This window comes from Ursus arctos, unplaced genomic scaffold (assembly GCF_023065955.2).
Source record: "Ursus arctos isolate Adak ecotype North America unplaced genomic scaffold, UrsArc2.0 scaffold_18, whole genome shotgun sequence".
Taxonomy (NCBI): domain Eukaryota; kingdom Metazoa; phylum Chordata; class Mammalia; order Carnivora; family Ursidae; genus Ursus; species Ursus arctos.
This window is the reverse complement of record NW_026622852.1, coordinates 48,523,152-48,538,292: the sequence shown is the minus strand read 5'-3', so window position 1 is coordinate 48,538,292 and position 15,141 is coordinate 48,523,152. Positions and strand designations below refer to the sequence as shown.

The following is a 15,141-nucleotide window of genomic DNA, read 5'->3' as shown; positions in this document are numbered from 1 at the left end:
AGCTGAATGCCCATCCTGAATTTCTCCTGTCAACCGACAGGGGTAATACTCACACCAGCTGGTACCATTCAGAAGTTTAACTGTAGTAACACCTGCAAAGTGCCCAGTATGGCCCCTGCTCTAAGGTAGGCACCCAGTAAAGGTTAGTCTGAGGTTGGGGAAGAGTAGCTAAAACTCTTAAACTCACATAAACTTACAGTAGGGGTTCTTTTTTCTCAAAAAGCAAGAAAATCATCTTTAAGCAGATAAACTTAGAATAGGGGTTCTTTTTTCTCAAAAAGCAAAAAAAAAAAATCATCTTTAAATAAAAACATCCTCCCATGCATGTAAAATGATTTTTTTTTAAGATTTACTTATTTATTTGAGGGGGGAGGCAGGAGGCAAAAGGGAGAGGGAGACAGAGGCCCACCCAAGCAGACTCATGCATGGAACCTGACACAGGGCTCGATCCCATGACCCAGAGATCATGACCCGAGCCGAAACCAAGAGTCAGACACCCTAACCAACTGCGCCACCCGGGCACCCCTGTAAAATGATTTTTAAAAATATACGGGTAGCAGTGAAGTTAAGGTACATCCGTATTATGGAATACCACACTGCAGTGAAAAAGGGTGAGTTATATCTCCATGTTCACACATGAATAGATGGCCATTATGTGTTGCTGGGTTTAAAAAAAAAAAGCAAGTTTCAGAATGAACAGAATATTTCCCTTCCCTGCTTTTTAAAAATTATGTACATATAAAGGTCTGGAAGGATACACATCTAATCGTTACAGAGGAGTAAGACTGGGAACTTATGAGAAGTTTGTCTTTTAACTTTTTATATTCCAGTTTCTTTTGTAACGTCACACACACACACACACACACACACACACACACGAGCATGTAAAAAAGAAAAAACCCAACAGGACAAAAGTTTTCGAATTCTCTTTGGCCTGTATGTTTCATGGGACTTGGAAAGCTGGTGAGCTGAATGGAGGAGGCGGTTAATCCTTCTGGCGAGGGTAGGAATTTCCAGCCCCAGCTTCTCCTTTTGAAAGAAAGAGGTTCAAGGAAGGAGTGAGGGAGAAGGCATCGCTCGAGCATTACTCATTACTCGGCAGATCCACACAGGTAGTCTCATCCTGGTCCCTGCCACTACCGCAGCCCGACACAGAGGAAAAGAGCAACGCTTTGATAAATGTCAACTGGAATAGAGCAATCAGCTGAAAGCCATTTGCTGAGCTGTCTGACTGCCCTGGGCTCGAGGTTTTCCTTTATTCATTTATCATGATATACAGCTTTGGCCAACATACACACAGGAGAGAAATTGTTGACATGTGGGACCCAAGTACAGAAAATCTTTCATTTTCCATCCCTCCCAACCCCGTCTGTTCACCAAATAAGTTTTTGTTTATTTAAAGACTACAGAGGATTTGGCTGTTAAGAACCAAATGCCTTTGGAGTGGAGTTACAACATAATTTATCATTTCCTCTGTTTATTAAAAAATCCTGCATCTTTGAGAAGCACATTTGCTGTGAGTGGGGGATTTCGGCCACTCACGAAAGACTGCTGCAATGCCCCCGCCATGTGGCTTACCCCAAAAAAGGCTCCTTGATTGCTATGTCTGTCCCCGTTCTTCCCGCAGCTGACTTCTGATCGTGTGATGGCTACTCAGGGCTGGGGAGTGGGGTCGGACTGAGGACAGGTAAGCGGGGTGGGAGATTCATTCTCGACCTGACTCTGACCTTGAACCCCCCCTGGCCACGTACACTGTGCTCTACCAGTATAAGCAGAGGGCGAAGAGCAGACCTCCCGCGAGGGACGGGATCTGAGAGGAGTCAGACAGTGAAGAGAAGTTGGATGCTATTTTGAAGGAGTGCAGCCAGGCCCCGTGGCGGCCCAAGCAGATTCCACTCTAAAGGCAGACATCTGGCAAAACTGGAATGAACTCCCCATCTTCCACCCGAGACATTTTGGATAATGTCTTAGTCCAGCATGCCGTGCACCCCTCAGAGACAGAGGTCACGTCTTACCCATTTTTGCATTCCCAGCATGTAACACGGTACCTGGCATGCAGTCGGCGCTCACTAAATGTTTATGCAGCGAGCTGAATGTGAGCTTTAGATCAGGCCTCCGTCTGAATCCCAGCTCTGCGGGCTTGCTAGCTGTGTAACCCTGGGCAAGAAATTTGACCTCTTGAGCTCCTCCCTCTCTGCAAAATGAGTCTGACAATGAATAACGAAACCTTTTGTCACTTACTAGGCTTGCTGCTTTGCAGAAGTTATCTAATATTGTCAGCTGTCAGTTTTCCTATTTATAAAATGAAGACACTACCCATCTCGCAAGTTCACCAGGAAGATGAAAGATACTGCCTAGAACTGTGCCTAGCTCATGATGGCTGTATTATGAATGAGAGAATGAAAAGAGAAGAAAAGGAAAGAGAAAAGAAAGGAAAGGAAAGGAAAAGAAAAAGAAAAGAAAAAAGAGAAAAAGAAAGGAAAAGAAAATTACTGGAGGAAAAAACCCTTACTTAACCCAGTACCCAAAGATAAGCCACAACAAACCACTTGTCTGTCAACAGGCAGGCCCTGGGGGAAGGTATCTCATTTCCAAGTAAATGTTGAGGACAAAGGCAAGAGTGGAAAAGGACAGAGTGATGGTGTTCTGACTGGAAAGAAAGAAAAAGCCGCCAGAATTCGCTGAGCAGCTACTCCGTACAATTCATTTACAGCACATTTGAACGCCTACTGTGTTCCAGGCGTTATGCCAAGTTCTGAGGATAATGAAGATATACAGACTGATTATCGAAAAGCATAGTGAAGGTTCAGTTAAAAGCAGTGGACAGTCCTGAGAGCCAATAACAGCAGTCCTCGGCTGGGGGAAAAGGGAAGACTTCCTGGAGGAGGGGATACCCAAGCTGAGGCCTGAAGGATGGACAGGACTGGCCGGTAGGTCAGCAGGGGCAGAATGGTCCAGGCAGAGGGAAGAGCATGTGTGAGGATGACTCAGAGGCAAAAGTATCGTTCTGGTGGCTTTACATACAGGTCCTTCGAGAACATGAATCCAGACCCACTCTATCCATTGCTTTGTGGTGGTTTTTCTTCCCCATTTATTTTGATTTTGTTCTTAGGTAAAAATGGGCTTCTAGCAAAGGGATCCAGTCACAGGTGAAGGCCCACATCAGCCCAGAGTTCAAAGTTGGGCACAGGGCCCAACTAACTGAAAAGGAGGCTCCTGAGACAAGAAACTGGCAGTGCTGAGGCAGCCAACAGTCCTAGTATCTTGGCAATGTCATGATCAGGGCAAATGCCCTAAGTAGAGGCCATCTGTCACAGCAGATACTCTCCGAGGGCCGCCCGTGGCAGAGAGCCAGAGCAGAATGGGGTGGACAGGAAACAGGAGGAAGAAAACGCACTAGAAGTCTGAGCCTCACGAAGACTGCCAGCTGCATGGTGACAGCCTTCTGTGTGGACAGAGAAGAGAGGGCCCATCTGCCACCCATGGGATCCACCAGAAACTGGGCTCTGGAGTACTGCTGCCCCGGGCGGGCTCTCATCCGAGGAGCTCTCTGGTCTTCACTGCCAGATGCCTGTCCAGCTCTGCAACGGTGTCGTCGGCCATTTGGCTGATCTGCAGGAACACAAAATGAGACAGCCCGATGACTGGGGCTGGGGAAGGGTAGGGGGACAAACATTCCCAGACTGCGAAAGTTCTCTGGGAAATAGCGATGGTGACAGAAGCTCATATTATTTAGTCCCACCCAGGCACTGTGCTAAGAACTTTATATACACACTCTTACTGATTGCCAGCAGCAGCCCCATGAGATAGATACTATCATTTTTTCCATTTCACAGATGAGGAAACTGAGGCAGTTAGATCCCGTCAGGATACACAGCTGAAAGTAGCAATGACAAAATTTAATCCCCAGTAGTCTGATTCCACAGCCCAAGATTCTTAACTATTATTATAGAATACAGGGAAGCCAGCCTTATTGGTCACTTAATGACCCTCTAGAATTTCCTCAGACCTTGCTGTATAAAGCCCTCATACTAATTGATAAGACTATTAAGATCCCAGTAGTCAAGCAGAAAAAAAAAGTCTTGAGAAAAGAAGAAATACATCTGGTTAACAAACATGGAAAATTCAACAGACACTGAAGAAATGCAAATTAAAACAAGATATAATTCAGTTATCGTAGTTAACAAAGTTTGATGTTGTAGTTTTTAATTATAATATTCAATGCCAGAAAGCTATGGTAAAATGGATAAGCTCATATATCAATGATAGGAATTCAAATTGATGCAAATGTCCACACCATTTTTTAACCCCCCCCCCAAATCTCTCAACTGGGAAATTACCACATGGATGGAATCTGAAAAAAATTTCTAAAGTTCCATATGCAAAGATATTTATCTAGGCTTTATTATTTTTTAAAAAGATTTTTTATTTGCTTATTCATGAGAGATGGGAGGCAGGGCAGAGGCAGAGGGAGAAGCAGGACCCCGGGATCATGACCTGAGCTGAAGGCAGATGCTTAACTGACTGAGCCACTCAGGTGCTCATAGGCTTTTTTTATTTTAAGATTTATTTATTTATTTTAGAGAGAGAGTGGGGAGCAGAGGGAGAGACAGTCTCAAGCAGACCCCACACTGAGCGTGGAGCCTGACGCAGGCCTCAATCTCACGACCCTGAGATCACAACCCGAGCCCAAACCAATCACGACCGCAGCCGAAACCAAGAGTCGGATATTTAACTGTGCCACCCAGGTGCCCCTTTCTAGGCTTTCTTTTCAATAATGAAAAATCAGCAGGGCGCCTGGGTGGCTCAGTCGTTAAGTGTCTGCCTTCGGTTCAGGGCATGATCCCGGGGTCCTGGGTCCTCCACTGGGAGCCTGCTTCCTTGTCTCCCACTCCCCCTGCTTGTGTTCCCTCTCTCACTGGCTGTCTCTCTCTGTCAAATAAATAAGTAAAATCTTTAAAAAAAAATGAAAAAATCAGAAAATCTAAAGTGATAGAACAGGGAAGTAGTTGAATACATATACCCATTAAAAATGGCTACGATTATCTACTTCTTATGGAAAGGGTACAAATATGAATAACATTCCAGCACATATTTCTGAAGTGTTTGAATGTTTACACCAAGTATGGATTGCTTTTGTAATCAGAAAAAAAGAAATAACGTGTCAAGACATTCTTTATAATATCATGGGAAAATGCTCATGTTACCTTTAGAGTTAAAGAAAAAGCAGGATACAGAATTGTGCAAATACATAGTAGAAATGATCTCAAGTATGTAAAAAATGGATATTTCTTAAAAATGGAAGGAAACGTGAAAATATTAATAGTGTTTATCGTTCAGTGATGGGAAGATAGGCAATATATTATCCATGTCCCCACCTGTCCCATCTTGCAAAAGACCAAGTATATAGCAAGTGCTCAGGAAATAGTTACTAAATGAATAATTATTAAAGTTTTCTGTGTTTTTCTATATTTTCCAAATTTTCAAAAATAAACATGTACTAAGAGTGAGAAACAAAATACAATACAATTTAATAAGCACTGCAGCTTCCCTCCCACGTCTAAAAGGGACCATAAGACAGGAAGCCTTGAAGTATGGTGCCCGGGACCCGTGTGCTCAGCAGCACGCCGGCTGTTTGACATCTTTATTTGCAGACCACAGGCCTTGGCCAAGAACTAGGAACTAAATGCATTGGAAAGGGTAGAAACGAAAAAGGATTTGGAGCAATTGGTCCCAGGCGGGGAGACAACCAGGCTCTCACCATAGCAACAACTGCACATTATGTAGCCGGGGAAAGCACGGCTTCGGGGGCTGCTGGAAGAGCGGCTGGGCTCAGAAGGGCTGCTCGGTCCCTCCTCCCTCCGCCACGGACTCTTCAGATGCTGCTGCCCCCGCGCAGAGCAGCTGCCTTGCGTGGCGGGTGGCATGATGCCCAGCAGCACTCCCTCCAGCAAGCCTACTCAGGAAAAATGGCGCAAGGGCAGTTTGGGGACAGGAAGCGGGACTGGGGAGAGGAAGAGTGCCTAAGATAACAGTGTGATAATGTGGGTGCTGGGTTAAATTCTCAGTGGGGTGACAATGTGTAAGTCGCGGAATCTCAGTTTCCTCATCTATCAAATGGGGATGCCGGTCCCTTCCTCCGAGAGTAGTTGTGCGGGTTGACCGTGTTCGTGCATATGCAAGCACGGTTTAAACTGCTTATTTGCTATGCAAATGCTGCTTGTGCTACTCTGATTTTTTTTTTTTCAAAGATTTTATTTATTTATGTGAGAGAGAGACAGCCAGCGAGAGAGGGAACACAGCAGGGGAGAGGGAGAGGAAGAAGCAGGCTCCCAGCCGAGGAGCCCGATGTGGGACTCGATCCCGCATCGCCAGGATCACCCCCTGAGCCGAAGGCAGACGCCCAACGACTGTGCTACCCAGGCGCCCCGCTACTCTGATTTTTATTATCACTTCCTGACTTCTTCTCAAATTAATCAATTAATGAAAATATTTGCTAACTTTCTACCAAATTGTAGGCACAAAGTGCCCTTGAGGACAGTCTGCCTGCAAGTTCATCTTTTCCATCTTCCTCAGACTTTTTAAATGATGATGATGAACATGGGGCACCTGGGTGGCTCAGTCGGTTGAGTGTCCAACTCTGGATTTTGGCTCAGGTCCTGATCTCAGGGTCACGAGACTGAGCCCTGATTCAGGCTCTGTACTCAGCGGGGAGTCTGCTTGAGATTCTCTTTCTCCCTCTCCCTCTGCTCCTCCCCATTTGCACATGCACTCTCTCTCTCCATCTAAAATAAATTTAAAAATCTTTAAAAAAAAATAATAAAGTACAATAAAATAATGATGATTCACAGCAATGACAACAGCACCAACAACGGCTCCCTCTTCCCGAGAACTACTACGTGTCAGGCACTGGGCTAAAAACTTTATATGCATTATTTCACATAATCCGCAAAACCTGTGAAATGCTGTTACTATGTCCCTTTAAGACATTGTGAACATTTAACTATTTCACCTGACAGTTGCACAGTGATTCATGGTCTGCAAAGGGGTTTTGTCCAAATCCAACATCCACACAGAACTTCTATAAGGCAGGTGAGACAGGAATTATCCCCATTTTACAGAGGAGTAAACCAAGGCATAAAATGTTAACTAATCTGCCCAAGGTCATGTTAAAAAGTCAGTGGTGTGACTGAGCCAGGAACTCACCCACCCGGGTTGCCGGTTTGGTGCTGCTAGTCGGTCCAAGGCGTCCCCAGCACCTGGCCTAGTCCTTCCTCACTCCAGGCCAGCTGTGTGAGGGTCATTCCGACAGCCAATCCCAGCCCCATATTTGGAGTCAAAGGGTGGGGAAAGGAATGGGACAGACAAACAGGGCGGCCACCTACTGAGGACCGAGAACCACACCAGCCACTTTTAAGTATGTGTGTCCTTTGGTCCTCTCACCCACCCTGCGAGATAAGCACCCCTCCTTCCACTTTACAGACGAGGAGACGGAAGCTCAAAAAGGTGAAGCCATTTGCTAACCTTCACAGCCGAGAAGTGAAAGAGCTGGGATTTGAACCAGTCAGGCCTGCCGGACTCCACAGCAAGAGCCCTTTCCATTTTAATCTGCTGCCTCATAGAGGCCATATCATCATCATCATCACATTTGCTCCCTTGTCGTTCAGGAAAGTGAAAGGCGGAGACAGGAAAGGGGAAGGCCAGAGCCCAGAGCGCACTGAGGGGGCAGGCGGGGGGCAAGTCAGCCTCCCTGAGGCCAGAACACCCACTGCCTCACCCAGTCCAGCCTCCCCGCCTGCTTGCCCGTTGGCCAGGAGCCCTTCCCTCCTTCAGCCCGCTAGCACCCAGCTTCACTTCAGAGCGGCACGGCTTCTCAGAAAAAGGCAGCAGTGAAAGGATCTTGGCCGGATTTACTGGTGGTTTCTGCCAAGCGCTTTAATGCTCAGCAGGCCCATTTATAGTAAACTGCGGCAAAGGTGAAACAGCAGGCTGGCAGATGTCCGAGTCCCGAGCGCGTAGGCCCTGGTCCTTCCTCAGCAGAGCTGGCCTGGGCTGTGGGCTGGGAAGCTGGGGGTGTGTGTGTTGGGGGGGGGGGGGTCAGATGTGACTGTAGGGATAGAATCTATAACTCAATCCCTTCATTTTTATACACCAAAGAAGAAACATTTTTATAATATAGTTTTTAAAAAATCGGACCTCAAAAGAATTTTGGAACATTAAAAATCCCACAAAGAATAATGTTGAAATTGTTCATAATCCCAATGCCTGAAATGACCAGCATTAACGTCCTCAAGTGGATAAGCTGCCAATCTTTTGTTTTTTAAGATTTTATTTTATTTTTATTTATTTATTTTTTTAAAGATTTTATTTATTTATTTGACAGAGAGAGACAGCCAGCGAGAGAGGGAACACAAGCAGGGGGAGTGGGAGAGGAAGAAGCAGGCTCCTAGCGGAGGAGCCTGATGTGGGACTCGATCCCAGAACGCCAGGATCACGCCCTGAGCCGAAGGCAGACGCCTAATGACTGTGCCACCCAGGTGCCCCTAAGATTTTATTTTTAAGTAATCTCTACAACCAACGTGGGGCTCGAACTCACAACCCCAAGATCAAGAGCCACGTGCTCTACTGACTGAGCCAACCAGGCACTCCTAAGCTGCCAATACTTTTATGTATATGAAAATTTTCATTATAAAAATGGAATCATATTATAATATTGTTGTGTAAACTACCTTAAAAAAATAAATTCCAAAAGAAACTTACCATGCCTGCAAAATATTTTTTTAAAGATTTTATTTATTTATTTGAGAGAGAGCATGAGTGGGGACAGAGGGAGAGGGGAAGCAGACTCCCTGCAGAGTAGGGAGCAAGACGTGGGGCTCAATCCCAGGACCCGTGGATCATGACCTGAGCCGAAAGCAGACGCTTAACCAACTGAGCCACCCAGGTGCCTCTGCAAAATATATTTTTTTAAAGATTTGAGAGAAAGAGTGCAGAGAGCAGGCACACAGGGAGAGGTAGACAGTCTCAAGCAGGCCCCACGCTGAGTGCAGAGCCCAACGCGGGGCTTGATCTCACAACCCTGAGATCACTACCTGAGCCAAAACCAAGACTAGGACGCTTAATCGACTACGTGACCCAGGTGCCTTGCAAAATATTTCTATAACTGTCTCTGTATAGATTCCAGTAAATGGATGTAAAACAATTTATCTTCCCACTGTCAGAAATTTAGACAGTTTCTAATTTTCTACCATTATATAGAATACATCAACCGACACCTCTGTAGGTGACATTCTTGACAATGTATTTTGGATACATTCTTAAGCCTCTGAGTCAGAAATGTATGGATCTGAGTCAGAAATGTATGGATTTTAGGGGCACCTGGGTGGCACAGCGGTTAAGCGTCTGCCTTCAGCTCAGGGCGTGATCCCGGCGTTATGGGATCAAGCCCCACATCAGGCTCCTCCGCTATGAGCCTGCTTCTTCCTCTCCCACTCCCCCTGCTTGTGTTCCCTCTCTCGCTGGCTGTCTCTATCTCTGTGAAATAAATAAATAAAATCTTAAAAAAAAAAGAAATGTATAGATTTTGGTATATACTTCTATATTATCCTTTAGAAAGGTTGTATAGATTTATACAAAAAAGAACTTAATCTTTTCTGTGGAGTGTAGAAGTAAAAGCAATACTTCCAAGATCAGCATTTCAAGCTTGCATTAAAAATTCTGGGTTCAAATGTTAGGGAATAGAAAAGGCAAAATTATTAAGAAATACGCATATTCTTGGGGCGCCTGGGTAGCGCGGTCGTTAAGCGTCTGCCTTCGGCTCAGGGCGTGATCCCGGCATTCCGGGATCAAGTCCCACATCGGTCTCCTCCGCGAGGAGCCTGCTTCTTCCTCTCCCACTCCCCTGCTCTGTTCCCTCTCTCTCTGGCTGTCTCTCTGTCACATAAATAAATAAAATCTTAAAAAAAAAAAAAAGAAATACGCATATTCTAAAACCTTTGCAAGTGATTTAGGCAGTACATACCAGGAATCTTAAGAATATGCATTCCCTTTGTGCATTAACTCCACAATTGGGACTCTATCCTAGGGAAACCATCTCAACAAAGACTTATGTACAAAAATATTCACTGTAACCTTATTTATAACAAAAAAGTTTAAACAAACTAAATGTCCAACAAGAGGCTTGTGAAAATGAATTATGGTATAACACAAGACGGACTATTTTCCAACCATCAGAAATGGCTGTTTACAGTTTTTTAAGACACAAGAAAATGCTAATGGTTTTAATGCTAAACAGAAAATAAAAAGCCGAGTACAAAACCATATGCACACTGCATATTCAGTCATGTTAAAAACTATGTAGTTAAAAAAAAAGAGGGAAAGAAGAAATACTCCAAAATGTTAAGAGCAGTTGCTTCTGCAATGTGGGTTTATGGTGTGAATTTCCCCCCATTTCTTTTAAAACAGTCTTCTGAGCTCGCTGCGTTTTCTACAGTGAGCATACATTACTTGGATAATCAGGCACAAAGTAAACAAATTTTAAAATATTCTGATAAAACAACGATCAGCCCCCTGCCTCGCTTATTTAAAAAACAAAAACAAAACCCACATACCCTAAACTCCAGCTTAGTGCCTTCTGCCAAGGAAAAAGAACAGATATAAAGGGTGTACAAGGCTGTCCCAAGATTTTCTCACTCCACTTTCAACCATACGACAGGAAAGGCAGTTAGTAACAGTAATGGTAAGAACTCATCTTTAAATGATAATATCTTAAATAATAAAGATTATTGCGCTGGATATGTTATGTACATGACTGTGATCTTTTCTCTTGTAATATTACACATGTCCTCACAGAGATAGCGTGCAGGTCTGCACCAGAACGTTAACAATGGTCATCTCTGAGTGATGAAATTTCAATTACTTCCTTCTTAATTAAAAAAAAAAATTTACACTAACGTGTATAGCTTAGTATCAGAAAAAACTAATAAAGTTATTTTCATTTTGAAAAATAATAACAATCAACAGTAATAAGCATTGGAGAAACTAATCTGAAGAGGAAGGTGAAAAGCCAGGTGCTAATGTGAAGGCTTCTAGCAAAGTCCTTGTCAAGTGGGTTTGATCAAGAGTACTGCTTCTCCGATCATTCCTCCCTTTTTGGGGAATGTGGGCTCTGGTCCCTGAGGCAGAGGCCCTGTCTTGCTGAGTGAGGAGTACCTGGAATGTTCATGAGGTCCACGGGCTTACCATGAAGAAGCAAGGGAAGGGTCAAGTGTTGACTGCAGAGATGGACTTTCCTGGGGATGGACAAGGAGCTGGCCCAGCTGGGGCCAAGGACAGACTCCTATAAGGCCTGACTGGAGCTCAGAAAAGGCCAGCCTAACCTAGGAACCTCTTTTAGCTGACGTAGGGCAAGAGGAGGGCACACAGAAGACAAGAAGGGAGCTCTGAGGGTCCAGGTGTCAGACACTCTAATGGTTCTTCTAGCATGTCAGGGCAACCCTGTAAGGCAGGAATTACAAACCCCTTTTTACAGAACAAATGGACTTCAAGGAGTCAAGTCACGTCCCCAAGGTCACAGGACATCAAGTGCAGAACAAGCTAGACCTAACTCTGGTACCATCACAAGGACACACCGTCACGCTTCTAGGTCATTAGTTACCATCTGTGTCTGCTTTTGCAGATTTATCTGGGGAGCTTTTTAAAAAATATACATTCCTGGGGAGACCTACTAAAAATCAGTAAATGCAGCAGCAGAGCCCAGGCATCCATCTGAAATTTTTTCCTGGGTGATTGTTAGGGCTGGCCTACAACTGGCATTCTAACTGCTGGGCCAGGAGAAGGGGAGCACTTAGTCAATTTACGGCCTCCTCCAGATGACCCTCTAACAGTGCTCACGCTCCCTGCCTCCAGCCTCTTCCCTCCTGACTCCCCATCCTGCCCACACTCCTGTTCAATCTTTCTAAAATAATGCTTTTGTGGTGGATGCAGAGGCTTTGAGCAAGCCCTTTATATTACGCTAAACACTATTCTCTTTCTTAAATACTGGTAAATTCGTCTTCCTATCTTCAATCCACTGGTACTACTCAGGTTCAGGCCACCATTTCCTGGATGGATTTCCACAACAGCCTCCCTGCCTCCACGCTTGATCCTTAAAATCTGTTTTTCACCCAGCCACCATAGTCATCTTTCATAAACACAGATGTGCTCTCCCCACTGTCTGGGAAAAAAGTCTTTCTAGGGACTTAATGTATCAGAATCACCTGGGGAGCATTTAAAAATGCAGATCTGGGGCGCCTGGGTAGCACAGTCGCTAAAAGCGTCTACCTTCGGCTCAGGGCGTGATCCCGGCGTTCCGGGATCGAGTCCCACATCGGGCTCCTCTGCTAGGAGCCTGCTTCTTCCTCTCTCACTCGCCTGCTCTGTTCCCTCTCTCGCTGGCTGTCTCTCTTTCACATAAATAAATAAAATCTTTAAAAAAAAAAAAAAGGGGGCGCCTGGGTAGCACAGTCGTTAAAAGCGTCTGCCTTCGGCTCAGGGCGTGATCCCGGCGTTCCGGGATCGAGTCCCACATCGGGCTCCTCTGCTAGGAGCCTGCTTCTTCCTCTCTCACTCGCCTGCTCTGTTCCCTCTCTCGCTGGCTGTCTCTCTTTCACATAAATAAATAAAATCTTTAAAAAAAAAAAAAAAAAAGGGGCGCCTGGGTAGCACAGTCGTTAAAAGCGTCTGCCTTCGGCTCAGGGCGTGATCCCGGCGTTCCGGGATCGAGTCCCACATCGGGCTCCTCTGCTAGGAGCCTGCTTCTTCCTCTCTCACTCGCCTGCTCTGTTCCCTCTCTCGCTGGCTGTCTCTCTTTCACATAAATAAATAAAATCTTTAAAAAAAAAAAAAAAGGGGCGCCTGGGTAGCACAGTCGTTAAAAGCGTCTGCCTTCGGCTCAGGGCGTGATCCCGGCGTTCCGGGATCGAGTTCCACATCGGGCTCCTCTGCTAGGAGCCTGCTTCTTCCTCTCTCACTCGCCTGCTCTGTTCCCTCTCTCGCTGGCTGTCTCTCTTTCACATAAATAAATAAAATCTTAAAAAAAAAATAAATAAAAAAAAAAAAATAAAAATGCAGATCTGCAGGTCCCACCCCAGACTCACTGACTCAATCTCTGGGCGTGGGGCCCCAGAAACCTGTATTTTTATAAGCTCCTTAAGTGATCGTGATGCTGTGGCAGATTCAATTACTGTTCAACAAATCTTCACGCCCTCCTTCAGACCTCCACAAATATATATGTTTCTCTGGCTCAGTGATACCGGGCTTGGCCCGTGGGACGTGCTTGGCCAGTGGGACGTGCCAAGAGCAGGTGCTTCCAAATGTCCTTAATTGGCTGGGCTTATGCTGTTGAGAAGATGTCCTGGGGGGACATTTGGGTGGCTCAGTTGGTTAAGCGTCTGCTTCAGCTCAGATCGTGACCAGGGTCCTGGGATCGAGTCATGCATCGGGATCTTTGCACAGCGGGGAGCCTGCTTCTCACTCTGCCTGCTGCTCTCCCTGCTTATGCTCTCTCTCTGACAAATAAGTAAAAAAATTCTGAAAAAAAAGAAACGAAACGAAACGAAACGAAAAGAAACGAAAAGAAAAGATGTCCTGGGAGCTTGTTGACTCAAAAAGACTGAGGGATAGAGAAAGCAGACTTGAACCCAATCCAGCATCTGGAGCCAAGCCCACGAAGCCCAGCCTAGACCAGCGACTCCCCAGCTGACCCACAGAAATGAGACTAAGAAATAAAGCCTGACATTGTCAATCGCTGGGTTTTGAGGTGGTCCGTCACGCAGCACTATCGTGGCCACAGACGGCCGACAGAGCGGCACGGCCAGCGTGGGAGTGTCTCTGCAGCGGAAGCTGCTCGGCCTGGTCTCCAAGCCCTGCTATGAACCGGCTGCTGTGCTAGCCATCCCGAGCCTCAGCCAGCGCTCCCGCCGCAATGACCACCCGTGTCACGTTCTTTCACACAGCACCCCTTTGCACGCGTACTTCCACCTGCCCGCAGTCTCTCATTATTTCCCTGCAGTTTGTTCAAGTGCCGCTGCTCGGCGCAGTAAGAACACGGCTAAGTCCTCACCTCCCGGCACCCAGACAAGCCACCACATGCACGAGAGCGCCAGCGTCCAAGCTCTGAAGGTGGTCTGCCTGCGCTGGGATCCATTTCTAACTGACCAGCCGTGTGACTCTGAGCGAGTTATTTAGCTTCTTTGAACCTCAGCTTCCTCGGGACCTCCTTCACAACTCTGTAGCAACAAGGATAAACGAAATGACAGAAAGTGTTCAGCACGGAGCCTGGAACACAGCAAAGAGTCAACAGCGTCTTCTCTTCCTCCACATTCCCAGGGCTAAGCCAGAACAGAGACTCGGCCGATCCTCATCACGCCAAGGAAAGAATCAGGGGTATTCGGTTTTAGTCTTCCTCTCTCAGACACAAACAGGTGGTTCCCTGGGTCAGACACACAAGTACTACATCTGGTGGCAACAGTACCTGTTTCTCTATGAGCCTAATGGTGTCCTCCGAGACCTTGTCCTTTGATTTCTTCAGCTTATTCATTGCATTGGTACGAACTTTCCGTAAGGAATCCTTGGCCTTGTTGGTGTTCTGTTTGGCCAGTTTCACCAGCATTTCCCTGTGTTCCCTGGTTACCCTGATTAAAAACAAACAAACAAAACAGACCATTCAACAGAATCATCCCACACGTTAGCTCCCAGCTGAGGATTTAACATCACCCTGTCCACCAGCTCAGCAGTTAGCAGCTTTGCTCTCCATCGGTGATGATGCTATGCCCAGGGGTGTGCTCGGGGCCCAGTGAAGCTCCTGGGGAGTAGGTGAGGACAGCCCCTAGCAGGACTGCTTAAAAGCCTGAGCCAGGGGTCCTGGCCACACCACTTACTACATGCATCACTGACTTGTGTCCTCAGAGTTCCCATCTGTAAAATGGGGATGGAGTGACGTGATAAGAAACAGTGCACGTAAACTGTTTAGCGCTGACCCTGGCCCATGTTAAGGGCTCAACGAAAGGGAGCAATTGTTAGCTCTAACTCTACCCCCTTCTCTGCCACTAAAGATGCAGCGCAAATGAACGGATGATGCTACAGAAATTGCACCATTCAATC

The 15,141-nt window shown here is 46.1% G+C and overlaps 1 protein-coding gene across 4 annotated transcripts in view; it reads right to left on the bottom strand.

The window, feature by feature from the left end:
* Positions 1 to 1,176: 1,176 nt before the first annotated feature.
* Positions 1,177 to 15,141, bottom strand: part of MRRF (mitochondrial ribosome recycling factor) — a 55,490-nt gene continuing 41,525 nt past the window's right edge. For 3 of the 4 annotated variants that reach the window (XM_026513904.4, XM_057313740.1, XM_026513905.4), the window contains 2 exons: positions 14,513 to 14,672; positions 1,177 to 3,612 (listed from right to left, as the gene is read on the bottom strand). In XM_026513904.4, coding sequence (XP_026369689.2) covers positions 3,535 to 3,612; positions 14,513 to 14,672 — 238 coding nt within the window. In that variant the 3' untranslated portion in view covers positions 1,177 to 3,534. Of the gene's footprint in view, positions 3,613 to 14,101; positions 14,268 to 14,512; positions 14,673 to 15,141 lie in introns of all 4 variants that reach the window. The other variant, XR_007190919.2, reaches the window with a different exon arrangement.